At 37.4% G+C, this 25,891-nt stretch overlaps 5 protein-coding genes across 15 annotated transcripts; 4 read left to right on the top strand and 1 right to left on the bottom strand.

Annotated features, from left to right (window-relative positions):
- Positions 1–151: 151 nt before the first annotated feature.
- LOC141915551 (CAAX prenyl protease 2-like) lies at positions 152–19,771 on the bottom strand. 3 transcript variants are annotated; one of them, XM_074807127.1, is made up of 10 exons: positions 19,555–19,771; positions 14,498–14,605; positions 2,257–2,368; positions 2,080–2,160; positions 1,888–1,948; positions 1,712–1,770; positions 1,530–1,638; positions 1,164–1,232; positions 1,023–1,085; positions 152–871 (listed from the first exon to the last, which is right to left on the bottom strand). In XM_074807127.1, the coding sequence occupies exons 2-10, from the start codon at positions 14,518–14,520 to the stop codon at positions 666–668; spliced, it is 783 nt and encodes a 260-aa protein (XP_074663228.1). In that variant the 5' UTR covers positions 14,521–14,605; positions 19,555–19,771; the 3' UTR covers positions 152–665. The 3 variants fall into 3 exon arrangements, with proteins under 3 accessions (XP_074663228.1, XP_074663229.1, XP_074663227.1); XM_074807128.1 differs by lacking the exon at positions 19,555–19,771 and adding an exon at positions 14,744–14,865; XM_074807126.1 differs by lacking the exons at positions 14,498–14,605; positions 19,555–19,771 and adding an exon at positions 3,590–3,862.
- On the top strand, positions 4,122–6,248 carry LOC141912765 (putative methyltransferase-like protein 25). The gene is made up of 6 exons (XM_074804155.1): positions 4,122–4,678; positions 4,803–5,265; positions 5,374–5,516; positions 5,616–5,789; positions 5,871–6,017; positions 6,111–6,248. Exons 1-6 carry the CDS (start codon positions 4,223–4,225, stop codon positions 6,192–6,194), a joined length of 1,467 nt encoding a protein of 488 aa, XP_074660256.1. The 5' UTR covers positions 4,122–4,222; the 3' UTR covers positions 6,195–6,248.
- Positions 9,428–11,977, top strand: LOC141914897 (sialin-like). Its single transcript, XM_074806237.1, has 10 exons — positions 9,428–9,642; positions 9,732–9,965; positions 10,059–10,146; positions 10,218–10,304; positions 10,411–10,541; positions 10,756–10,905; positions 10,986–11,112; positions 11,192–11,342; positions 11,436–11,526; positions 11,737–11,977. The coding sequence occupies exons 1-10, from the start codon at positions 9,496–9,498 to the stop codon at positions 11,908–11,910; spliced, it is 1,380 nt and encodes a 459-aa protein (XP_074662338.1). The 5' UTR covers positions 9,428–9,495; the 3' UTR covers positions 11,911–11,977.
- On the top strand, positions 12,867–17,419 carry LOC141915550 (sialin-like). Of its 2 annotated transcripts, none has more exons than XM_074807124.1 (11): positions 12,867–12,941; positions 13,423–13,646; positions 13,862–14,095; positions 14,171–14,258; positions 14,342–14,428; positions 14,540–14,667; positions 14,861–15,010; positions 15,088–15,214; positions 15,294–15,444; positions 15,539–15,629; positions 15,791–17,419. In XM_074807124.1, exons 1-11 carry the CDS (start codon positions 12,917–12,919, stop codon positions 15,965–15,967), a joined length of 1,482 nt encoding a protein of 493 aa, XP_074663225.1. In that variant the 5' UTR covers positions 12,867–12,916; the 3' UTR covers positions 15,968–17,419. The 2 variants fall into 2 exon arrangements, with proteins under 2 accessions (XP_074663225.1, XP_074663226.1); XM_074807125.1 differs by having other exon boundaries at positions 15,547–15,629; positions 15,791–15,931.
- On the top strand, positions 17,753–25,700 carry LOC141915548 (sialin-like). Of its 8 annotated transcripts, none has more exons than XM_074807120.1 (13): positions 17,763–17,845; positions 18,105–18,451; positions 18,837–19,134; positions 21,154–21,374; positions 21,610–21,843; positions 21,929–22,016; positions 22,101–22,187; positions 24,064–24,194; positions 24,388–24,537; positions 24,619–24,745; positions 24,828–24,978; positions 25,075–25,165; positions 25,362–25,700. In XM_074807120.1, the coding sequence occupies exons 3-13, from the start codon at positions 19,062–19,064 to the stop codon at positions 25,518–25,520; spliced, it is 1,512 nt and encodes a 503-aa protein (XP_074663221.1). In that variant the 5' UTR covers positions 17,763–17,845; positions 18,105–18,451; positions 18,837–19,061; the 3' UTR covers positions 25,521–25,700. The 8 variants fall into 8 exon arrangements, with proteins under 8 accessions (XP_074663217.1, XP_074663221.1, XP_074663220.1 ...); XM_074807119.1 differs by having other exon boundaries at positions 18,776–19,134; XM_074807118.1 differs by having other exon boundaries at positions 18,764–19,134.
- The last annotated feature ends 191 nt before the right edge of the window (positions 25,701–25,891 follow it).

Below are 25,891 nucleotides of genomic sequence, written 5' to 3'. Positions count from 1 at the left end.
CTCTTATATCTCGAATACTCAGATTCTGCTCCTTGGATGCCATCTCATGAATGCAATAAGACGAATGAGGAATGCAATGATCTCCTGATTGACTAATTGATAACAAACCTTTTTGTTCGATAAAATGGAAAGACAAATTTTATTCATCCAATGCTTTCACCTTGCACATATTTCAAATTGAGATAAAAACTATTAGATAGCTTTGACATTTTTAAAATACTGGCAAGTATGTAAGTTCCCCTGTATAATGGTTTTAAAATTGATTCACCACGCAATCGTGTACAAGAGAGGGAATAAAAATACATTCGGCTGAATAGTTCTTTGCAAGGAGGCTGCCTTATTCGTAATAGGTTGTCGGCTTCTAGTTCAGCTGAGTATTTAAAGATCTACTTCGTATCCACTCCATGAGTTCAAAAATACATACTCTTTATGTATTTTTAACGAGATTTTGAGTCCTCTCAACTCGACTTCAATTTAACCACTTCGCCTTATTTGACACCCTTTCTGTTTCATGATACAAAATGAATACGGTAATTGGCCCACTGTGGCATTTTCAAGAAAGTCTTAACTATGTCTCTGTTATGTTTCTTAATGTATTAAATCTACTAGCACCCAAGATAGTTCGCTACTGTGTCTGAGATAGGACTTCTCGAAAATCCCTCTATTTAATCTAATGAGTAAACTGTGTTGTAGTACCAATGAGGTTTTGTGACTGGATATAAGAGAAACATCCAACATATGATACCTATGATATAACTCGTAATGAGAAACAGTCTTGTTTTCAAACTTGAATAACTAAATATTCCAGAAAAATCAGGAAATCCCATGTGATTGCAGAACATGTGAACAACAACTGGAGCAGCTACATGACCTGGAAATATGCAATTGAATAGTGTTATCTTTCGGAGTAATCAAATTATATATGCTTAAATGAATAGGTCGTTTCTCATCAGGCTATCATCATATCAGTATTTTAGGAAACTTTTGCTTAACTTTTTTTGCAAAATGTTTACAGTACTTACCGGTGCGAATGAATAGAAACCCCGAGTATATTCCAAATAATGTGGTATAACCAAATTGACACACTGAAAATAGAAGTAGAATACCTTATATTTGGACACAAGGATATCAAGATGATTATTTCCAAACAAATTGAAACTCACAGCAGATGATGAAAGCATTCAGAACTGGTTTACCCTGATTGACCATTTCAATAACATGATGAAGGTGTGCTGAATATTAAAAAAAAGACTGATTTAACACTTTCCACAGTAGAACTCACTTAATTCAGATTTTACGATCAGGAATTTCACCTCGTATGTCATATGTATGGAATATCTAGTCCATTTAACCTGGAACCATGTAACTATTATTCATGATTCAGAGTTCACTTGATGCGGATAAATCTGGGCAGTCCCTAGTCATCCCAATCTAGTGAGTTCTACTAGATTCACATTGTTAACATTTTTATGAAATCTGAGGCAATTACTGACAAATCGAGCCTATTGATATTGTTTTGTACAACTTACCAACACCAAAAAGAAGAGGGCAGAAAATCACTGCTTTCCCACAACCAAGACTGGACACGAGCAATGGCAACATACAAGCGCGAAAAACAAACTCTTCCGTAAATGGTGCCTACAAAAAATTCTGATTAAATGAATACAAATTGATATTCGTAAATTATGATTTTGAAGAAGAGTTTATTTACCATGACATGACTTCTCCACCAGTAGATATCTTTGAAGCATTCTAACCAATGTTCTGATTCTGAAATGAATGAAACAGTGTCACTACTAAGAATACACTTATTGGTCTATTTGAAACTTAAATTTTGGTACGAACAAACTCTACTGGATCTAGATTCACTATTAAATCAGGTCATACCAAAGTACAAATGTATAATTCCTTCTTCATACTGCATTGCTAATGGACCAAGAAACAAAATCTGTAATACAAACCTACTTATTAGTCTTTTTGGTTCTACCTAAATACTATATTCAAGCATCTTATATTCCAAAAAGTTATTGTACCAGTACAAAAAAATTTCAGCCTTTTTCAATAATGCATTCTACCTACCATAGTTAAAAGTAATGGCAAAAACACAGCATTGAACGACCCATCAAATCTAACACCCAACCATTCAAACAATCTATGAGCCTGGGAAAAATAAACATTTTATCACACGGCTTATAACAAAATTATCTACATATAAATTCGGCCCTTTTAAATGCCCTAGACTAATGTGATTCTTACCCTTTCATTGGAACAATATGAATATGAACTGACAAGCCATAGTAGGCATGGTCCTAACGCACAAACTATCAAAACACTTAAAAAACGTCTCTTCACAATAGCTGGATGATCTCTGAAAAAAAAAAAATATATATATATATATATAGATATATATATATATATATATATATATAAGCCTAGGTTAAACAAATAGTTAAGCTGTTTTATTGAACTTGTTTATAATCAATTAATTGACTCAAACCTGTTTAGCCTACAAGAGAACAGTAGTCGGGGCGACTATAGTTTTAGGTGTCATAAATGGTTACCCAACCTTCCCATAACCCTAGTGCCACAGGGGAAAAAAGGTACCCTTAACTGCAGTTAGTCATCATTGGTCACCATTCCATAACATGGCGCTAAATCAGTAAAGTGGGCTGGGTTACTTAGGTCTAAAGAGTAGTCATTCCATTGGTAACAGTAATGTCGGCCTACCTAAACAGCTTAATCATACAGAAGCTTTTAATTTTATAATTCCAACAATGCGAAATTTATTACCATTAACTGAAGGTTTTTATGAGCAAGCTTTGAGTAAATTCATAACAATATTCCAGTTTCATGAACATACAATAATATTTTAAGCTAAACATTTTTCGTTGAAATAACTATGGCATCACAATTTATTTCGCTGTGGCTATTCGTACGGATTACTCTGGTGGCTATTCGTACGGAACTAGGAACTGTACGCTAATAACTGTTGCTGATTGGCTGATATACGCTGCCCATGCGTACAGAGGTGTGCGACTTAGAAAATTCAAGGAAAGTGTAGAGAATGGAGTTAGAGAAAAATAGATAGAGCGAGACTGTAACTCGGGCCAGTAAATTACTAGCACAGCATCATCCCAGTAAACCAACGAGTTCGCTGCAAACCAACCGAATAGCCTCTTGAATTATTTGTAGTGTCCGTACGAATAGCCACTTCATACCAAAAAAAATCAATGAAGAATCAATTTAGGCCTAAATTGATAATCTAAATAATAGGTGAAACTAAAGATGCATTCATAATATGATAACCTTCTTATCAATAGACTTTTTGTGGAGAGGAAAAATTGGACGAGAACATTTTAACACCAGGAGACTTTTTCCTGGACTGAAATTTGTTTACCTTTGAAACCTGAGGCTTCACATTTCTAAAGTATGTTTAGATCATGATAGCTTAGCCACTTATCCCCCCATTTAAAATCAGATAGAGTCTGGCTAGTCTAATATATTAGTATCTAGCCGTTACGAACGCGTACAATCGTCTGGTATTGCCCAAACTACTACCCAGTACCGGTTGGCAGGTTCATTCGCTTACCTATCCAAACAACTTTTCCAGATGTAAAGACTTCCTACAAACGTAATGGCCAACACAAAGGAATAGAAAAAAGATGATGCAAAACCGAGATTAAATACAACACAATCCATTTCAGACCGTATATCAAATGAGTGTTTTAAATGAGCCAGATAGCAGAAATTGGCACCAAATCGTCAGATTGTAAAAATGAAAATAGTTTTGCTCTGCGACCTTCAGACGGTAATGTTCATCTTTTACCGAATCACATCGGGTACCATCTAAAACCACGGAATAGTTCTATGATGGCATCGAAATTTCCACGGTATAGACTGGTTGCCTGTCCCATTCAATATGGAAGATACGTTTCGTATAGCATTTTGGTTAATAACTACTGATAGCTTTGTAATTTGTGTTTATTGAACTCAAGGACAAGGGAAAAATGAAATTATTGTTACAATTTATTGTTTTCATCCTTTGTTATGGTTGAATAAAGTTGATTTGCTTTGAATCACTAATTACCGCCTAAAAAAGTCTCGATCTTTTGATATGTAGCTGCATGTAGCAATGCTACATTTTACATTTTAATAGAATTTATAGAGTGCTGGCGAACGAGAAAGCCACGATCGTATGATAAAAACCCCGTGCTGAGTAATAATGATGTTGACGTGTAATAATAGTAAGGAAGAGCAGCTTACTCTTATCATCATTAAAATAGAAAGAGTTAAAGATTTCCTGAATCGATATCTTCCATTGATTTGTGCTCAAAATACTGATATTATAGTGAAAGATTTATGGACAAAATATGTACCTGAAACTCTCGATTGTGAACTTCTTAGTTTGGACATAGACAGTTTATCGAGGTTACCAAAGCTAAATATTCTTAGTCAGGATCTTCAGTGCAGTCAAATCATCTCATTGCTTGAAGAAGCACAAAAATTATCTGTAGATGGGTTAAGCATAGAAAGTGATCTAAGTAATCTACTGTCAGGACCTGCCAAAACTGTTTCATTGCATTCAAATTATCATGGCATGCCACAGAAAAAGGTACACGAAGTCCCTGTTATGGCGGATGTTTGTGCAAAAATAGCTCACCGAAAAAATATTAGCCAGGTAATTATACATTGGTATTGTTTCTGTATCCGATGCGAGAAGGATTTGTTGATGATAAATTTCTAGAAGTCTAAATTTATTCTATTGAAATGAGAAAGTTTTTCTTCATGTTTAATCTCTGTAGGTTATCGATATCGGTAGTGGCAAAGGATATTTAGGTTCAGAGTTAGCCTTGTGTCACGGTTTGAATGTTCTCGGTATTGACTCCTCTCAGTCGAACACTGAAGGTGCTGAACTACGCGATGAAGAACTGCGCAATAGATTTCAGAAAGATAGGCACAAAGGAAAGTTAGAGGCAAGTTCGTTGCGAGAGAGTATTGCAGAAAACCAGGATTCATCAGTTAATGAAAACACTGGAATATATTGTCCTATAACAATGTTAGTTGATATCAAAACAGATCTTGATAAAATCATGGATGAGAATTTCCCAAATGAAAATTCTGGTGTCTTAGTAACTGGTTTGCATACCTGTGGTAACTTGGCCGCAAACATACTCAGGATATTTGCGAGTAATGACAATTGTTTGGCATTGTGCAATGTTGGCTGTTGTTACAATTTGATTAATGAAGAATTTTCTGAATCTCAAGGTTGGTGATCAGTTGGTAAATACATGAACATGGTGTTTAAACCAGTTTAAACATTAAATACCATTAAGAAACAAGCACTGTAGTTTTGCGTTTTGTGTTGATATTCAGGTATCGGTACATGTGATATTCTTCTCAACAAATCTGGATTCCCTATGAGTAGCCACCTTCAACAACAGAAGTTCTGTCTTGGACGTAATGCAAGGATGATTGCAGCGCAAGCTGTAGATAGAATGGCTGGGAAACAAGAAAAAGTTCGTATTTAGATGTGCTTTCGTGAACTTTGTTAATATACATGTCAACATAGCCTTTGTTAGAATTCAAAGTGAAAAATGTGTCCATATTACCTCTAGGGACCAAGAAAGTCCTTGTTCTGGAGAGCTGTTCTTCAGAAGATATTACAAGAAAAAACTGGTGAATTGAAAGATGATTGGAAAATTGGTCGTTTAGCAAAAAAATGTAATGACTTCAAAGAATATGTCATCAAAGCCTTTCAGAAATTGGGATACTCCCACCTCATTTCTCAGGTTGGTTTGTGTTAAGAAATATTTTACATGTAATATTTCAAGTCTTTCAATGGACGTTTGCAACCATACGTTCTTTTTCAGCTTTCAACTGAAGTTTTAGATGGTTACTTAAAGTTTTACAAAGAGTATGAAATCAAAACGTTTGCCTTCTTCCAGTTAAGAGCTGTCTTTGCTCCAGTGATTGAATGTTTTATTATACTTGATAGAATGTGCTATCTATGGGAACAGGTAAAGGCTTTTGTGGTGAAATCTGACGAACATTATGTTATTACTGGTTATTATACATGTACACTCTATTAGAATAATTTGATTAATTTTTAGGAATCTGTTAAAGACGTTCATTTGGTGAAAATGTTTGATCCAGTTACATCTCCAAGATGTTACAGCATACTGGCATTCAAGTGACTAATTTCTAAAATCAGTTTTTTTTGTACATTGTACGATTCAGAGCCAAATAAAGAATCACGTATGTTTAATATAGTTGATTACGATATTGTTTCTTGTATTTATCCCACGATGGATATGAGTTGGACGGCCCCCGATCAGTCTAAAATCTAGTCCCCGATCAGTCAACGAAATGCGGTCCTTCCGTAAAACATTGAAACTGAGAAAGATTGGTGCATCGGTACGACGAGGATCAACACTAACTAAATTATTGTAAACGCTTGCGAAGAACCATTTATTTTACCATGTTCCCATAAGTAACCCCCACCACGCTTCGTTTGCCATCACGAAATGGTCCAACATAGGGTGGAACGTCTTGATCTTAAAATAGGGAGTGAACCTGTTATTTAATTGGTAGATCGCGATTTGGTATCCCTTATAAACCCACCTCACCTCTCCACAGTTTTAGAAAGAAAAAGAAAAATTTTGAAGATTAAAACGTCTGAGATGCGTTCTGATGGCTATGAGAACTCATATTTGAATAATTTTTCTGTAGATAATGTAATGCCTCTAAGGTTATCTTTGGTCTAGGGACGGATCCAGATGTTTATCACCATCCCAGAGCGGTTTCTGAGTCCTGCTGAACTGGAAGGGCAACTATATCATAGCACAAAACGAGGGACCTGGGGGCACTCCCCCAGAAAATTTTTATTTTTCAAGGCTGCAATCTTTAAGCATATTTGGGGCATGTCGATCCCCCTTGAAGTTAATTATTTTCGTTTAGATTCATTTAGACCATTTTCTATACTACTTCCAGAATACTTGCCCGGAATAAAACATTCATGTTAGTACAAGAGCCTGTCAAAATCACGAACTAGAAAAATAGAAGGGCAAACCTGAGTACCCCTCGATACAAGTAGTAGGCTGGATCTGCCCTTGACCATTTATTGATGAATACCAAACTAATGTTAGCTTATTGTACATCAATACCGGTACTCTCTCGATTTTCTCGGTTTCCATGTCTCGGCACTTGAGCAGAATTTTTTTGGTCAAATCCCTTATTATGGTCCATTTTTCATGAACAAAAAACACCTACAGAATCAGTGAAATATAACCAGAAGAATACCGGTTTGAGTCGCTCTAAAGTAATATGAAAAAAGTCTTCTGAATTCGGCAACTTTGATACGTGAGATCAGGTGCATGGTCCAGATGTGATACCGTAAACACTATAAACAAAACTCGCTGGAGTCACTGGGTTGGATGTGGCCTACACCGAAAATCTCAAGTGCATTACCAACGCCTCCGTATTAGCACCACTGACACCTTCAAAAGAACTTGATACCCCCATACAGAATAACGTTCATTTTGACGTTTTAGCATAATGGGTTTTTCAATTATTGGTGCGACATATGTCGCCTGTCGCACTGGCTGTGGCTACGCCCCTGCATGATGTAGACAGAAAAATGCGACATCTGTGTGAAGTAGAGAGATATCAATGAAAATGCACAATAAATGTATGAGATAAGCTCATTAGCGTCTCGATTTCCACCGTACAGGTGTGTAAATTAAATTTTAGTTGTGATCAAGCTTTGTGAAAGCATAGGTAGAATAATGGCCGACGAAATGTACAATACAGGTTTGTAAAAGATTTGTTCTTCGTCTACGTATCTACCGGTACTAATTTGATAATACATGTATGTCAAGGCCGTCGGAAGGAAGTTGGGTCAGTTTTTTGTTGAACTGGTTCAGTGCACGAGCGCCGAGTACTCCGAGATCGACTCCTGGGTGAAGCTACCCATGAAAATCATGATTATTATTACGAGAGGAAATAAAATGAATTACAATATATATTCATTGACTACATAGGAATTTATTAGATTAAAAAAAATATTCCGAAAAATCTTGGTGTTTCATATAGACTTTCTGCAAAAACTCGTGGGAACAGCGGGCGTTATTTTAACGTAGAACCTCAAACTTAAGAGTAGCCTTTAAATATTCAGGCGCGGATTCAGACGGTAGCACCATAGACACGTGCTTCCGTCGCAAAAATCTCGTGCCTTTTTTAATGCCCAAGTTAGAAAAGGGCACTTTTTTACAAGACGAGGTAGATAATTCTAAACAAAAAGCACATTCTTCAAGATTTTGTCTTTATTACACGGAAACTACACCTCAACGCAGTTAATTTGCAAGTACGTAAGCACTTCGTGTCAGGACTTTAATTGCTTGGAAATTGCAGCAAAAAGTAGATTTTCAAAATTTCAGAATGCCCTTTTTATTTCAAAATGCCCTCTTTCAAATGTCCTTTTTATAAGTTGTGCTACCCTCCCTCGACAGTGTCCCTGGATCCGCGCCTGATATTTGTAATGTGATCCCCGTGCAGGAGCAGATCCAGGCTCCGATTTCGACAGCCTCACGAAAAAGGGCACTTTCTTCGGAAAGTGGCACATTTTCCACCATTTCTTATGATTTTTTTTGTAAGAAACCAGACTGATGCCATTTACATTTTACGTTCAGCCTCTTTCAGCACGCGCGTAGCCACAACTTTATCAGATAAAGGCACATTCCTGCATGAAAAACAAAGCTTAAAACCGATGCCCTTTATATTGCCAATTGATCGTATCCCTCATGGCATAAAGAAAATTCAAAGGGTTTTTGAAATATTCTTGGTACACTTTCATGGCACAACTTCATTTTGCCTGATAAAACATTTGAAAAGTTTTTCAAATTCATTTCGAATTTATTCTGCCTTCCCAAGAAGACATTTAAGATTTTTTGGGTGCACACGTGAGACATGCGAGGTACCCTAAATCCACTCCCGCTGTGCCCGTAGAGACCCTATAGAATATACAATATGAAGAGTAAGTGAAATAAGTAGCAGCATTTTGTTTTGTATGAATATCATATACGTATGTGGTAGTAACGATCTGATAACAGATGAAAAAATATACCGAGTAGTTTAATCGTTATGAAATGTGAATATAATTAGCATAATACATATACATTAAAAATGTCATGAACATGGACATATAATTTTCAAATGGTCCGACTAAATCTTCCCTAAAAGTTTCCCTATGAATAACCTAGTTTGTACTCTTAATTCTTTTATTTCAATGTATGCAGAAAGAAATTAATACACGTAAACGATATCAATCAATAAATACACAGGAAAGCCAGACCGGCAAATTCCGATCTACATTATGTGTCTACATAAGTTTAGTTTTCATTTGTAATTTTAATCGTTGAATTTTCAGTCCCAACGCTGTCGTCTAAGCGATATTTGTTGGCGTATATCGCATTTTTTGGATTTCTTTGGGCTTACGCGATGAGATTCAACATGAGCGTAGCAATAGTTTGTATGGTGAAGGCACCGACGTCTCCGAACGTGTCGTCTTCAAACGACACACAATTAACGATAGCTGCAGACGCTAAAAGATGCGGTCTAACAAATAGCTCCTTACAGAATATGAAGGTACATTCTATCAGAATATTCAAATATCTTCAATCAAATTTCAGAAATGCAGATTTCACATCCAATCCGTATTCTCATTTTCTGTTCAGGACGGAGAATTCGATTGGGACCGTAAAATGCAAGGATACGTTCTTTCATCTTTTTTCTGGGGCTACATAATCACCCAGATTCCAGCAGGATGGTTGGCTGATTTGTACGGCAGTAAAATAGTATTCGGTGTTGGAATGTCGTTATCTTCCGTTGCTACAATACTGTTACCTGTTGGAGCACATGGCCATGTATATGCCGCGATTTTTCTAAGGTTTATCATGGGTCTCGGAACGGTCAGTCATTTTGGTCGATCATACATTCTATCTATCTTGGAAATTCATGTACTAAAAATAACTAACGTTTTTCACGTTTTATGTTTATAATAGGGTGTGATATTTCCAGCTATGCACGGTCTTTGGGCTAGATGGGCCCCTATATACGAACGGACGAAGCTCATTACATTTTCATACGCAGGTACCGTGCAACTAACCTCATGTCCAACAAAATCCAGCTCCTTATGTGACTTTTCTTCACTCGATTTGTAGGAACAATTGCTGGGAATGTATTTACTTTCTTTGTTTCGGGTGTTCTATGTGAGTACACTGGATGGCCATCCATATTCTACTTAATAGGTAAAAATCATTTAGAAAAATAAAACCACCCAAAACAAATGAAAACCTAATTAGCACAACCCACCCTGGATGAATGACCAATTCAATGTTTAGTGAATATCTGCAGGTGGTCTGAGTCTTCTATGGTGCGTGATATGGTTTGTACTCGTTTTCGATTCTCCTGATATTCATCCTAGAATAAGTCAAATTGAGAGATCTTTCATACTGTCCAATACATCGCGTACAAATCAGAAAAAGGTAAATTCACTTGATTTATTTCATAGAAAAATACATTACAACATATCTTTCCATTGATTCGGTGCTATGTAGGGTGCACGCAAGTCCGAAAACTCATTGTGAGCTATGTAGTCGGTGTTCTGAATTATTGTGAGTTGATACTATAGCGCACCCGTGGATGTAGTTCTAGTCGCCACATTTACCACTGGTTTTTCAATGCATCCCAATTTTGCAGGATCAGGTAATTCCGTGGCTTAGTTTCTTAAAAAGCTCCGCGTTGTGGGCGATCTTAGTGGCCCATGTTTGCAACAATTGGGGTTCGTACACTATGATGACAAGTCTCCCTACTTACATGAAAGATGTTCTTTACTTCGATATGAAACAGGTAAAATCGATTGAAAAAACCTGGATATGATACTCTTTGAATTATTTGAGTAGAAACATATTGTATATTTTCATCTCTAGAATGGAATCTTCAATGCACTGCCATATATTGCTATGTTTATTGCTTCAATCGGTTGCGGCGTATTCGCAGATTTTATGCGAACGAAGTTCTCTACGACTTCAGTGCGAAAAGTCCTGCAAGTATTAGGTGAGGTGCCAAAAGAAAATTTAAGCGCCAGTTTCTGTTTTTCCTATGGATTACTTTCTGAGTATGCCTTTTTCTTAAGCTCTCGTGGTACCGGCAGCATTTTTGATTGGTACCGGATATTTAGACTGTACGCAGAGGATGTTAGCTGTAACATTCTTAGTAATAGCCGTTACATTTAGCGCACTAAGTAGATGCGGTTACTCAGTTAACCATGTCGATATCGCGCCAAGGTAATGATTTTGTAACCGACAAAGGTGTCTCAAGATTATATGATTTCTAATGACAGCCAATGGGTGGACTTATTTAATCAATCTTCACTCCAGGTACGCAGGTATATGCAAGGGTATAACGAATACCTGCGCCACAATTCCGGGAATGTTAGCTCCTATAACTGTTGGTAATATTACGCAGGATGTAAGTGTTTAAGTGTTTTGACTTTCCTTTCAAATAATCTACCCCCTACACGCAGAAGATGAAAGAATCGAATCTCTTTTTTTATGTAGTGGTGAAATCTCTTACTACCATCAAACAACCATAATTTCCAAATACATTTTACTGAATATTCCTTCATTCGATCTGCATCTCATTGAATTAAGATGCCTACGTTTAAGTTTATAATTGCAGAGATCACAGGAAAGTTGGAGGAAAGTATTCTATATTTGCGCTGCGTTTTACGTATTAGGGGCAATAGTTTACGCTGTTTTCGCTAAAGGTGAAGAAGAGGAATGGGCTAAAATCGAAGAACATTCGGACCCAAAATCTACAGAACTTGAACCAATGAAGACTGTTAATGTTTGACCTTTCGATGTTTTTATAAATCTTTTTTTCAAAAATATATAACACTACATATATATGTATTAATATTCTATTCAAGGGCTCGGTTTGTTGAATTGTGTACATTTTTAAAAGTCATTTTATTTAGTTCTATCTGTTAGTCATAATTAAGGTAAGAATGGAGCATAACTGAAATCTGGTACAATATACTTTATGAAATATTGTGTACTAAGAATACTAAGAGCAATAGATCAATGACAAATTTCTACGATGACTGTGTTTAACTTTCTTATACGAAATAAAAGTTTGAATAAAATTTAAATAAAAAGTCCTTATTGTCGCTTCTATCTATCACTTTCTATATCTGTGGGACAACTTGTTCGTCAGCTACAACCGCTCATAGCTGCTGTCCACACAATCAGTAAACCACGGTTTACGCCTCAAAGAATGTACTAATGAGGTCCTTCAGTAAAACATTGAAACTGAGAAAAATTGGTTTATCGGTACTTACGACCAGATTGAATACTAACTATATCACTATAAACATTTTCGTTAAGAGCCATTTTTTATCATTCACTGAAGCGCGATTGATTAGATTCCATATTTACATGAGATCGGAATATGAATCGGCAAATCAGCATCATAAAAATCAGGACAGGCGGAACTGACTAGAGGTAGGCGTTACTGATATTCACACATAAATATCAAAGGGCAAGAAATATACGAAATATTTCTTTCATCGTTTCCAAAATATTCCGTTTCGCCCAATCTGTAGTGTTGTAGTGTGTTGTGTATTTCAGGGCACCCAGTATTCACTTGTTTTGCCGTTTATAAAGGGGCGTATACTTTTCAGAACCAGAACGCTGCTTGGTTAGTATTGTCGAACGATGTGTAGGAGTGATATCAGTGAAAATGCACGGGACGGACCGCTTTTCAAACTGTGAGATAAGTAGATTGCACTCTATTTATATATAAGTCAAATTTTAGGCCAACTGCTGCGATAAAGCTTCGTTATGGCATAGGTAGAATTATGGCTGACGAAAGGCACAATACAGGTTCGTAAGAAATTTTGTTTGAGTAAGCTGTAAGTTATCAATCTACCGGTACTGATCTGATATAGATAATGTAGATGGAGTCACCCGGGACGAAGGTCGATATAATGGTGAAACGAAAATTCACCTTCCTTTTCAAACTCATCCTTATATAAACTAATATTTCCTATAGACCTATTCTTTGGCCATGTTCAATGGAGAAGCCACTGAGTTTATCAGAAAATATATTTGATAGATAGCGAACATAGACAAGATAGTAAGAAAACTAGTCCCAGAGCGTTATTTTCCTCGAAATTGCTAAGTTTGAATATAAATTCTAAGTTTTGAAAAATTGTACCCTTGTTTTATTTCTTATATTCAGATAGAAATACAATAAACGATATCAATCAATATACACAGGAAAGCCAGACCGGCAAATTTAAACTCTACATATTGTATATTATCTAGGTTTTTATATGTATTTCTAATGTCGTTGAATTTTCAGTTCCAACGCTGTCGTCTAAGCGATATTTGTTGGCGTATATCGCATTTTTTGGATTTCTTTGGTCTTACGCGATGAGATTCAACATGAGCGTAGCAATAGTTTGTATGGTGAAGGCACCGACGTCTCCGAACGAGTCGTCATCAAACGACACACAATTAACGATAGCTGTAAATGTTGACGCTGAAAGATGCGGTTTAACAAATAGCTCCTTACAGAAAATGAAGGTTAGTTCAGTCCAGGAATTTCTTATATCTTATGAGTGTTAACTAAATAAAAATGCCGAGTGAGGCGAAAATATGGAATGGACATTTAAACCACAGCCGTGTATTCTCCGAAGTCAGGCGCAGATCTGTGAGGGCCCGCCCCCACTGTTCTTCCGATGCAAAACCTTCTTTTATGTCCTGACCAAAATTTACTCCGTATTCTCCTTCATTTTTAGGACGGAGAGTTCGATTGGGACCGTAAAATGCAGGGATACGTTCTGTCATCATTTTTCTGGGGCTACATAATCACCCAGTTTCCAGCAGGATGGTTGGCTGATTTGTACGGCAGTAAAATAGTATTCGGTGTTGGAGTGTCGTTATCTTCCGTTGCTACGATACTGCTACCTGTTGCAGCACGTGGCCATGTTTATGTGGCGATTTTTCTAAGGTTTATAATGGGTCTCGGAACGGTCAGTCATTTTGTTTAGATTCTATTTATCTTGGAAATACATGTACGCAAAAATAACTAAACATTTTTTTTACAGGGCGTGATATTTCCAGCTATGCACGGTCTTTGGGCTAGATGGGCCCCTGTATACGAACGGACGAAGCTCATTGCTTTTTCATACTCAGGTATCATGCACGGATTACTAAGTCATGAACAGCATATGCAACTAAATCCAGCTCAATATTTGACTTTTTCACTCGATTTGTAGGAACAATAGTTGGGAATGTATTTACTTTCTTTGTATCGGGTGTTCTATGCGAGTACACTGGATGGCCATCCATATTCTACTTAATAGGTAAAAATTATTTTCAAAATAAACCACCCAAATCAAATTACAAATAAATTAGCGCATTAAGATACCCACTTTGGATGAATGATCAATTCCATGTTTAGTTGATATCTGCAGGTGGTCTGAGTCTTCTATGGTGCGTGATATGGTTTGTGTTCGTTTTCGATTCTCCTGAAGTTCATCCTAGAATAAGTCAAATTGAGAGATCTTTCATACTGTCCCATACATCGCGTACAGATCACAAGGTAAATTCATTTGACATTTTTCAATACTTTGATGGGTTTGGTTGTATGGAGGATGCGTCATAGCATGAAAACTCACTGTGAGCAATATAGACGATGTTCTGAATTATTGTGAGTTGATATCATTGCGCACCCGTGGCAGACGTTCTGGTCGCCAAATTTACCACTGGTTTTTCAATGCATCCCAATTTTGCAGGGTCAGGTAATTCCGTGGCTTAGTTTCTTAAAAAGCTCCGCGTTGTGGGCGATCTTAGTGGCCCATGTTTGCAACAATTGGGGTTCGTACACTATGATGACAAGTCTCCCTACTTACATGAAAGATGTTCTTTACTTCGATATGAAACAGGTAAAATCGATTGAAAATAATAGGGGATACTCTTTGAATTATGTGAGTAGAAAAATATTGTATATTATCACTTTTAGAATGGTATCTTCAATGCACTGCCATATGTTACTATGTTTATTGCTTCAATCGGTTGCGGCGTATTCGCAGATTTTATGCGAACGAAATTCTCTACGGCTTTAGTACGAAAAGTCCTGCAAGTATTAGGTGAGGTGACAAAAAGAAAATTTAAGTGCCCGTTTCAGTTTACCTATTCATAACTTTCTGAGTATATCTTTTCCTTAAGCTTTTTTGGTACCGGCAGCGTTTTTGATAGGTACCGGATATCTAGACTGTACGCAGAGGATGTTAGCGGTAACATTCTTAGTAATAGCCGTTACATTTAGCGCACTAAGTAGATGCGGTTACACAGTTAACCACGTCGATGTTGCGCCAAGGTATGTAATTCAGAAACTGACAAAAGTGTCTCAAGATTATATGATTTCTAATGACAGCCGATGAGTGGACTTAATTCATCAACTTTCATTTCAGGTACGCAGGTATATTCATGGGTATAACGAATACTTGCGCCACAATTCCGGGAATGTTAGCTCCTATAACTGTTGGTAATATTACGCAGGATGTAAGTTTTATCTCTTTTTCCTGAAATAATCATGTAATGGTAAAAACTCGAATTACCACCATCAAACAACCATAATTTCCAAATAAACTTTACTGAATATTCGTTCATTCGATCTGCATCTTATTGAATTAAGATGCTTACGTTGAAGTTAATAATTTCAGAGATCACAGGAAAGTTGGAGGAAAGTATTCTATATTTGCGCAGCGTTTTACGCGTTTGGGACAATAATTTACGCAATTTTCGCTAAAGGTGAAGAAGAGGAATGGGCTAAAATCGAAGAAGGACGCTCGAACCCAAAATCTACAGAACTAGAACCAATGAACGCTGCTAATGTTTGACCTTCTGACGTATTCGTGAATTTACTTAAATAGAAATGTGAATACTAAGTTCAATGACAAATTTCTACGATGCATGACTTAAAATAAATGTTCTTATACGAAATATAAGTTTGAATAAAATTCCGAAGTTTCCGAATTTTTCCAAATTTTCCCCCATTCTACAAATCGATGCATGACCTTGTCGCTTGATAATGACATCACTGATGAGGTGCGATTTAAGAATAGGGGACTATAGCGGGTGGAAGCTCCCGTAAATTGTCTATAGATGGTACCTGGCGATACTTAGCAATCCAAAAAGGACTGGTGGATAGATGGCGGTGCGACATAGCCTACATGATCATAAAGAGAGAACTTGGCTTTTATGACTGACAACTCTACAGTTCTACACCTCAACAACTGACAGTGACAGAGATATAGAGAGAATGTGGTTTTGGTAGACAGCTCTACACCTCGACACATCAACAACTGACAGAGATATAGAGAGAATGTGGTTTTGGTACAGACAACTCTACACCTCTACACCTCGACACCTCAACAACTGACAGTGACAGAGATATAGAGAGAATGTGGTTTTGGTAGACAGCTCTACACCTCGACACCTCAACAACTGACAGAGATATAGGGAGAATGTGGTAGTGGTACAGACAACTCTACACCTCGACACCTCAACAACTGATAGAGATATAGAGTGAATGTGGTTTTGGTACTGACAACTCTACACCTCGACACCTCAACAACTGAAAAAAATAGAACGTGGTACATGTACAGACAACTCTGCAGCTCTACACCTCGACACCTCAACAACTGACGAAGATATAGAGAGAATGTGGTTTTGGTACAGACAACTCTACAGCTCTACACCTCGACACCTCAACAACTGAAAAAAATAGAACGTGGTACATGTACAGACAACTCTGCAGCTCTATGACTACACCTCAAAAAATGTTGAACAGATTCAGATAAAAGATTGAGTGTACTGTGTACAGTGTACTGTGTACTTTGTACTGTGTACTTTGTACTGTGAGTGCGAGAGAGTGAGTGAGAGTGGGTGTGTACTGTGAGTGTCAGTGAGTGACAGTGTTTGAGTGAGAGTGAGACTGTGAGTGAGTGACTGTGAGCGTGTACGGTGAGTGAGTGTGTACTGTGAGTGTCAGTGAGTGAAAGTGTTTGAGTGAGAGTGTAATGTGAGTGTCAGTGACTGTAAGCGTGTACGGTACTGTGAGAGCTCGAGCAATTATCTAAACTAGATAATTGCTCGTAGGTGAGAGTGAGTGTGTAGTTTGAGTACGAGTGAGAATGAGAGTGTCTAATAATTTAGTGTGAGTGTAAGCGTGTACTGTGAGTGAGAGTGAGTGTGTACGGTACTGGAGTCATGGTTTGATTGCTTATTTAATCTGATGCATTAAATTTGAGGATTGTATTAATTTTGTTTTATGTACCGTACGTAAATAAAATTAGTTGTTATGAATTAGTAATTGATGAGTTGTTTGTGGTTGTTTCATGAAAATTGGGGGGGGGGGGAATATCTACACCAATGAGTCCTTGTTCTTTGGGATGTGAATTGTGAATATGGAGGTGCCCCCTTATTTGTTGTCTCTTCATTTTTGTGTGGTGTCTGTTTTTGTCACCGTAATGTTGTTTTCCATTTATCCAAAGAACGGGTGTTAAATTACTGGTTGAAATGGTATCATTTGCGGCCTTTCCGTTGCGCCCGCTGGACACCCCGCTTCAGATGATAGTAGTCGGACGGTTTTTGGTGGTAATTAGTGTGACATCATGGCGGGCCGTGTTCCTTAGGCCTTTTTATGAACCAGCAAAATCGAAATAGATTAGCTATTTAGATTATAATAGCCGATTAGTGTCAATTTGCATAACCGGGTATGTTGGCTGATAAAAACGCCAGGTAGAAATTATTCAATTATGGCCTACTCAGCAGCGACTTCTACCGAGAACACCATATCGGTTGGATTAGATAATCGGCATAAAGTCTTGAACTACTTGCTCGCCGAGCGAGTATGCTGAGTATGCTAATCGATTATGATAACAAATGTTCATAAAAATGACGGATTATGACATAATCCATGCTCATAAAAACGTTTTGCATACTCGAATATACTAATCGAGTGTTCATAAAAAGGCCTCTTTTATTTCATCTTCACCCGTCAAGGGATTCGAACCCACTACGCTAAAGCTGTTCGCCGAACCCCTTGACCTCACGAGTCGTTGGAGTCGTTACTAACCGACCAGAATCCGGTCGTACCAATCACAGCGCTTGTAACAAACGACTTTAGGCTTCTATTGGTTTTCCCGTTAAATAGACCAATCAGCGAACGTTTTACTGAACAAGGAAGTATTTCGCAAATCGATAAATGACGTCATACGCAACAGCGCCAGTAATGAAATCACGCTTCGTGAGGCCAGGGGGCTGGTGGAAGCGAGTTCGGGAGTGATACCTGACCCCTGGCAAGCGAGGATGTTTTATTTGTGATTATATTGACGGATTAGTTTGCCCTCCCAAAATTTTTTATTTCAGCATATTTATTATCAGGGAGGTCTAGGGATTCAAAATCAGTAACTTTTGACCCAAAAAACTTACTTTCAGATATATTATTCAGATGTTTTTAGGTGGTAATTAGTGCGGAAACATGGCCGACCCGTCGGTTTGAATCGAGGAAATTGGCCCTAAATTATCAGAATTTTGGCTTGGAATAAATAATTTTTTTTGTCAATAGTAATTTATTTTGACTCTACAGACCTCCCTGATTAATAATATACAGAAATAAAAATTTTTTGGAGGGGGTACGAAAGTGCAATAGCGCCGGTTGTTGCGGTTTCTCTACTAAGTAACAAAAATCGCCGGCTGTTGTAGTAATTAATGCAAATTACAGTGGAGGTAATTATTTAGATGGCGGGTTGATATAAACTGTGTTCACAACCTAGTCCCCTATTGCTATTCTTGAATCTTACCCTGGATCCATGGTCCTTCACTATATCTTCACCGAAGCGCACGATTGACCAAATTCCATACATTTGATTGCATTTGGATTTGCATAATGTCGGATTATGACATGAAACGTGTTACCGTACATAATGTATGTATAACTGCTTTGGTCAAGCTTTGGGAAATGCAGGTAGAAGAGTAATGGCTGAGGAAAGGCGCAATACAGGTTCGTAAACAATTTTGTGTGAATATGCTGTAGATTTCAATCTATCGATACTGATTTCATGTTATGTTAGATGGACTAAACAGACCCGGTTCGTACGCACATCGATATGATATGATACAACAAGAACACATCTTCCTTTTGAAACTCGCCTTCTAAGGTTACTCATTAGATATAGATAATGTAGACGGAGTCACCCACTTAGTATGTGATAAAACAACAATATATATTCCCTTTCAAACAACCTGTCCTTCAACAAATACTTAAACCAAGATTTCCTATAGGCCTATTCTTAGGTCGAGCATTTGACCATGTTCAATGAAGAAGCCACTGAGTTTATCATCAGTGCATGTACAGTACCTATCGATTCGAATTTTCACTCAGAAACTCATACCTCGAGTTGGTTTTAAAGAATACAAATACCTTGGCCTTATATTTTCGTCAAACGGAAAATCTCAGTAAGCCAAAGATCACCGTTCTCGCATCTGCTAACAGGGATATGTTGTCAATCCAGAAAATGATCGGGGTGCAAAAAACTGTAAGCCAAACACGGCACCATATCTATTTGCCACTCTTGTTCGCCAAATTTCAAGGATATGAGATATAGCTACCCTCTACAGCACAGAAATAGCAAAAGGCAACCAGTTCTGCCTAGAAACAACCCTTATTAAAGAAACCCACCAGAAATTATCAAGTATATCAGTAGGACGGTGTATACAAACTATTCACATGTATTATACAAGCATTTCTGTATAAACTCTTAACTCTCTAAATCGACAATAGTAAAGTTAGGCACATAATGGAGAGAATATGCTGGAATTAGGAATATCAAACAAAGAGTTGTATAGACTAGTAAAAACAGGTTTCCAAATCGAACCATACCTATTACTCGACACGCAAAGAAACTATAAAACGACTCTTACACGTCTCAGGCACGTCTCAGGCAAGTGCCCACCTACAAACGATAGAAAGAGGAGGTATTTTAACACTCCAGTGTCGACAAGAAGTGTTCTCTGTGGATACAGCAGATAAATTCGGTTCTAACGGCCTCCTTGATGAAAATGAAAAGAATTATCATATATATATATACAATTTATTCATATTCTCACGTCAACTCAGCTAGCTAAAGTCTTTTCGTTCGAACAAAATCCCTTTTAGGCAATTCCCCTGACTCCCGAATGCATGGAGGTGGTCAAACAGATTATTGAATAGATCATGGACTCTAAAACGAAGTCCATGAATAGATCAAAGCCATTGGGCAGTCATAGACCGATTCCATGATTTTCTAATATCCATCAATCCTTCTAATCTACGTTACTAACCCTGTACGTATAGAAAGTAGCCCAATTACTGTATGATTCTCATTTTGTCACTTAAAATAAGTTGATTATTATCTGGTCCTAGCACAAGATAGATTATCTTCTTGTGGATCGGTCACGAATTTGGAATCATATTATTTATCACCCTAATGAAGTATTCCTCTCGAGATACACGAGACCATAGCAATTTTTGTTCATACATTCGGGTCAAGTATTCGGTCTTTATAACATTCGAGTCAAAAACCGCAGTATTCCACCTTGTCAGAAAAATCCCCCAAAGGGGTGTATATCTGGGGGTGGGTGGCAATCTCCATGGGTTGTCTGGGGGTTGATTTTCTGATTCAATTGGAAAGGGGTAGTATTCTTTGGGGATAATTTGCGAAGGGTTATTTTCTGGTAAAAGGGGAACATTGTCCTGGGAAGGCGTTTATAAAAGCAATTGCTTGGGGAAATAAGACCGAGTTGTAAACGGCAGGGGCTAATTGTCTAGAGCGTTAGGTTGAGATTTGGATAAGAGTTAGGTTAGAAAGCTGAACCAAGTGAGTTAAAAAACCATTCGTTCCCACGAAAAATTTTCGCTAAAAAGTTTCGTTCGAAAAAAGTATCTATCTTTCATCTACGGTCTCCGTACAATCGAGAATTTACAGATTTACATAATGAATACGTATCCCGGTTTCCATAGGTCTAATCGTTGTATTTTCAGTTCCAACGCTGTCGTCGAAGCGGTATTTGTTGGCGTATATCGCATTCTTTGGATTTCTTTGGTCTAACGCGATGAGATTCAACATGAGCGTAGCAATAGTTTGTATGGTGAAGGCACCGACATCTCCGAACGAGTCGTCATCAAACGACACACTAGCGATAGCTGTAAATGTCGACGCTGAAAAATGCGGTCTAACAAATAGCTCCTTACACGAAATAAAGGTCCGTTCAGGAAATTCAAATATTTGAATATTTAGAGTGTTAACTGACCCTAGAAACAACCGTCGTTTTGGACATGATTTTGAACCACAGCCTCGTTTATCCAGATGTGAAACGAGGATCTGTTAGGGGTCGAGGTGGACCTGCTCCAAATTTTTCCGAGAAAATTTTCTAAAATTTATTAAACCATCATTTTTGAAAATTGGTTTCATGATCTGTATTCTCATTTTCTGTTCAGGACGGAGAATTCGATTGGGACCGTAAAATGCAAGGATACGTTCTTTCATCTTTTTTCTGGGGCTACATAATCACCCAGATTCCAGCAGGATGGTTGGCTGATTTGTACGGCAGTAAAATAGTATTCGGTGTTGGAATGTCGTTATCTTCCGTTGCAACGATACTGCTACCTGTTGCAGCACGTGGCCATGTTTATGCGGCGATTTTTCTAAGGTTTATCATTGGTCTTGGGACGGTCAGTCATGCTTTTAAGTTTCTATCTATCTTGGAAATACATGTACGAAAAAAATAACATCTTTTACGCTTTATGTGTATAACAGGGTGTGATATTTCCAGCTATGCACGGTCTTTGGGCTAGATGGGCCCCTGTGTACGAACGGACGAAGCTCATTGCATTTTCATACGCAGGTATCGTGCACGGATAACTCAAGTCATGAACTGTATGTTTAAAAATCCAGTCCTCATTATTTGTCTTTTTTAATTGTTTTGTAGGAACTATTGTTGGAAATGTATTTGCTTCCTTTATGTCGGGTGTTCTATGCGAGTACACTGGATGGACATCCATATTCTACTTAATAGGTAAAAACTATTTTCAAAATTAACCACTCAAAACAAATTAAACTGAATGAATGAATAAACGATTCCATATTTAGTAAATATCGGGTCCTGCTAAAGTACGAAACTACGAAATTACGAAATATGGAGCGAAATAACGAAACGAAACGAAATTACGAAACTACGAAATTAAGAAATTACGAAATGGAAAATTTTTTTGCCAGTAGTGCTAAAATACGAACCGAAATACGAAACGAAATGGTCACATATCGGGCTACGACTTACGCGAGGTATTTTGAATGAAATCAGAAGATTTGGAATTTATAATTGATACGACTTACGTGAAAATACGACTTATAAAGTACGAGTTATAAGCATTATTTTATAAGGTTTAAAGAAGAAAAAAATCGGGACCAAAATAATTATACGAGAGATGTGATGATACGACTAATTCGATGACGACTTATGCGGGGTTGACTGTTGCAGAAAGGAAAGGCAAGCGCTTCACGCGACACCGAGCTCGTAACCGCGATAGGATTATCCCGTTCTTGGACACGGGCCGACATATCTGAACCTGTCTAGTATCGATCATTTAGCTCAGAAAAAATTAATGTACAGGGTAGATTAGCGGCCGGTCGGGTCAACTTTTAAGCTCCTCAGCAGAGGAGAAACTAGGTATCAATCTTTTAGCCTAAACACTGCAGGATATATTTTAAGGCACACTTCGTTCTCTAACCCGTAATTTATTAATCGCTTCCTTCCAGTTGTATATGAGCATGCGCAGATCATTCTCCCTGATGGCATCGCTAAACTCAGTCGCGGCACGGAACCCTGCCACACTAGACCGGGTGCGCATGTTTAAGCCAGCTCCACGAATCCGCTGCTATAGCGCAAAAAATTACAAAATTTTCGTTTCGTATTACATTTTATACTTTAGCAGGACCCGCGAAAAAATGACCATTTCGTTTCGTAGTTTTTATGGAATACCTCAAGGGCCATACGACTTACGAGTTACGTTTTACGACTTACGATTTACGTTTTACGAGTTACTTATACATTTCCTTGAATATTCGTTACGACTTCCGTTTTATGAGTTACGAATTACAACGTAAATACATTTTACGAATTACGAGTTACGATTTACGAGTTAAGTGTTGGAGTTTCGGTTCGCAAGAGTTTCAAGGACAGTGGCCACGTGGTAGGCATTTCACTGTGTGGGTGTGTAATTATTACACGAATAACTGTAACGACGATGGATGGCTGCATGCAGCCCAGTGTTTTCAAAAAATAAATACATTTTTTCTAAATTGATGAATCTTGTTCTAATTATTAAAATCATTTCCAGCTAAGATCTACGTATTGAAATATCGTCTATTAAAATCATCGTGCACGTAACGGGACAGTCATCAGTCAGTGTGAAATGTATTGTCAGCATTTTATAGATTTTGAGAAGGTTCGCACAGCAGATGGCCAACGCGCAGATTTTCTGCCCTTTAATAGACCACTGCAGTCGAGATTGATTCACTATGTACAATAAATTACTCTTATTATGCTGTTTGAAATGACAATTCGACTTCATTTTGAAACCCGTTCTTTGAATTACGCGCTTCGGATATCCGAAGACAATTTGTGAAAAACGTGTAATTCGTAAAACGTAAGTCGTAAATCGTAAGTCGTAACGTATTGTAGGAAATGTATTAGTAACCCGTAAAACGTAAATCGTAACTCGTAAAACGTAACTCGTAAGTCGTATGGCCCTTGAGGTATTCCATATAGTTTAGCATTTCGTATAGTATTTCGTTTCGTACTTGAGCATTTCTTTATTTCGTTTTGCATTTCGTAATTTCGTTGCATATTTCTTAATTTCGTAGTTTCGTACTTTAGAAGTATATATCTGCAGGTGGTCTGAGTCTTTTGTGGTGCGTGATATGGTTTGGGCTCGTTTTCGATTCTCCAGAAGTTCATCCTAGAATAAGTCAAATTGAGAAATCTTTCATATTGTCCCATACATCGCGTACAAATCAGAAAAAGGTAAATTCACTTGCCATATTCTTTAGAACATATATTACCTCATATGTTTTGGTGAATTTGGTTATATGGTATTAACACCTGAAAACTCGCTGTGAGTGATTTAGTCGACGTTCTGAATTATTGTGAGTTGATATTATTGCACACCCGTGGATGTATTCCTGGTCGCCACATTCAACATTTCTCAATTTTGCAGGATCAGGTAATTCCGTGGCTTAGTTTCTTAAAAAGCTCCGCATTGTGGGCAATATTAGTTGCCCATGTTTGCGGCAGTTGGGGTTCGTACACTATGATGACAAGTCTCCCCACTTACATGAAGGATGTTCTTTACTTCGATATGAAACAGGTAAAATCGATTAAAAAAACCCTGGATATGATACTCTTTGCATTATTTGAGTAAAAACATATTGTATATTATCACTTTTAGAATGGTATTTTTAATGCACTGCCATATGTTACTATGTTTATTGCTTCAATCGGTTGCGGCGTATTCGCAGATTTTATGCGAACAAAGTTCTCTACGACTTCAGTGCGAAAAGTCCTGCAAGTATTAGGTGAGGTGCCAAAAAGAAAAAGAAAATTTAAGTGCTTGTTTCTGTCTTTTCGTAACTTCTGAGTATGCTTTTGTTCCTAAAGGTTTTGTGGTACCGGCAGCGTTTTTGATAGGTACCGGATATTTGGGATGTACGCAGAGGATGTTTGCGGTCACACTTTTAGTAATAGCGGTTACATTCAGCGCACTAGATAGATGTGGTTATTTAGTTAACCATGTCGATATCGCTCCAAGGTACAACCTTTTGTAACAGTCAAAGAACACCGCAAGATTATAAAACATGCTAATGACAGCTAATGTGTGAAGTTATTCAATGAACTTTCACTTCAGGTACGCAGGCATATTCATGGGTATAACGAATACTTGCGCCACAATTGCGGGAATGTTAGCTCCTATAACTGTTGGTAATATTACGCAGGATGTAAGTTTTATCTCTTTTTCCTGAAATAATCTACCCCCTATATACACGCAGAAGATGAAACAATCGAATTTTTTCACGTTATGGTAAAAGCTCGAACTACCATCAAACAACCATAATTTCCAAATAAACTTTACTGAATATTCGTCCATTCGATCTGCATCTTATTGAATTAAGATGCTTAAGTTTATAATTTCAGAGATCACAGGAAAGTTGGAGGAAAGTATTCTATATTTGCGCAGTGTTTTACGCGTTTGGGACAATAATTTACGCTATTTTCGCCAAAGGTGAAGAAGAAAAATGGGCTAAGATCGAAGAACTTTCGGACCCGAAATCTACAGAACTTGAACCATTGTAGACTGACAATGTTTGACCTTTCCATGTTTATATATTTATTTTCAAAAAGTGCAAAAATATAGCACAAAATCTTCGTTTTACTGGATGTTTGTTGAGTTGTGTGCAGTTTCAAAAATGATTTCGTTTAGTTGTATATGTTAGTCATAAAGGCAAGTAATGGAATACGAGGGAAAACGGAATAATAATTTTACTTTATCCTTTATAAGTATTTCAAAATTATTGAAAATAAAACTATTGTGTACAAGAGTACACGAGGTACACGAGATCAATGACAAATTTCTACGATGACTGTGTTTAATTTTTCTTGTGCGTAGATACGTAAGTATTATTTCTATTCATAAGTCCTTATTGTTGCTTCTTTCTATCACATGT

This window comes from Tubulanus polymorphus, chromosome 1 (assembly GCF_964204645.1).
Source record: "Tubulanus polymorphus chromosome 1, tnTubPoly1.2, whole genome shotgun sequence".
Taxonomy (NCBI): Eukaryota; Metazoa; Nemertea; class Palaeonemertea; order Tubulaniformes; family Tubulanidae; genus Tubulanus; species Tubulanus polymorphus.
Note: the sequence above shows the minus strand (reverse complement) of the source record. Positions and strands in the feature narration are given on the sequence as shown.

What these genes read in the sequence shown, in the direction of transcription:
- LOC141915551 (XM_074807126.1), bottom strand. Translation starts at nt 3,699, where the DNA reads ATGGATTGTGTTGTATTTAATCTCGGTTTTGCATCATCTTTTTTCTAT. An exon ending in AATTATACATTTGTACTTTG is followed by an intron (nt 1,771 to 1,887) that starts GTATGACCTGAT and finishes CATTCATTTCAG; the next exon opens with AATCAGAACATTGGTTAGAA. An exon ending in GGTGGAGAAGTCATGTCATG is followed by an intron (nt 1,639 to 1,711) that starts GTAAATAAACTC and finishes AATTTTTTGTAG; the next exon opens with GCACCATTTACGGAAGAGTT.
- LOC141912765 (XM_074804155.1), top strand. Translation starts at nt 4,223, where the DNA reads ATGATGTTGACGTGTAATAATAGTAAGGAAGAGCAGCTTACTCTTATC. An exon ending in ACCGAAAAAATATTAGCCAG is followed by an intron (nt 4,679 to 4,802) that starts GTAATTATACAT and finishes TAATCTCTGTAG; the next exon opens with GTTATCGATATCGGTAGTGG. An exon ending in TGTGCTATCTATGGGAACAG is followed by an intron (nt 6,018 to 6,110) that starts GTAAAGGCTTTT and finishes ATTAATTTTTAG; the next exon opens with GAATCTGTTAAAGACGTTCA.
- LOC141914897 (XM_074806237.1), top strand. Translation starts at nt 9,496, where the DNA reads ATGAGATTCAACATGAGCGTAGCAATAGTTTGTATGGTGAAGGCACCG. An exon ending in CGCGTACAAATCAGAAAAAG is followed by an intron (nt 10,542 to 10,755) that starts GTAAATTCACTT and finishes CCAATTTTGCAG; the next exon opens with GATCAGGTAATTCCGTGGCT. An exon ending in CATGTCGATATCGCGCCAAG is followed by an intron (nt 11,343 to 11,435) that starts GTAATGATTTTG and finishes TCTTCACTCCAG; the next exon opens with GTACGCAGGTATATGCAAGG.
- LOC141915550 (XM_074807124.1), top strand. Translation starts at nt 12,917, where the DNA reads ATGGCTGACGAAAGGCACAATACAG. An exon ending in CATCGCGTACAGATCACAAG is followed by an intron (nt 14,668 to 14,860) that starts GTAAATTCATTT and finishes CCAATTTTGCAG; the next exon opens with GGTCAGGTAATTCCGTGGCT. An exon ending in CACGTCGATGTTGCGCCAAG is followed by an intron (nt 15,445 to 15,538) that starts GTATGTAATTCA and finishes CTTTCATTTCAG; the next exon opens with GTACGCAGGTATATTCATGG.
- LOC141915548 (XM_074807116.1), top strand. Translation starts at nt 19,062, where the DNA reads ATGTATAACTGCTTTGGTCAAGCTTTGGGAAATGCAGGTAGAAGAGTA. An exon ending in TGAGGAAAGGCGCAATACAG is followed by an intron (nt 19,135 to 21,153) that starts GTTCGTAAACAA and finishes TTGTATTTTCAG; the next exon opens with TTCCAACGCTGTCGTCGAAG. An exon ending in CATGTCGATATCGCTCCAAG is followed by an intron (nt 24,979 to 25,074) that starts GTACAACCTTTT and finishes CTTTCACTTCAG; the next exon opens with GTACGCAGGCATATTCATGG.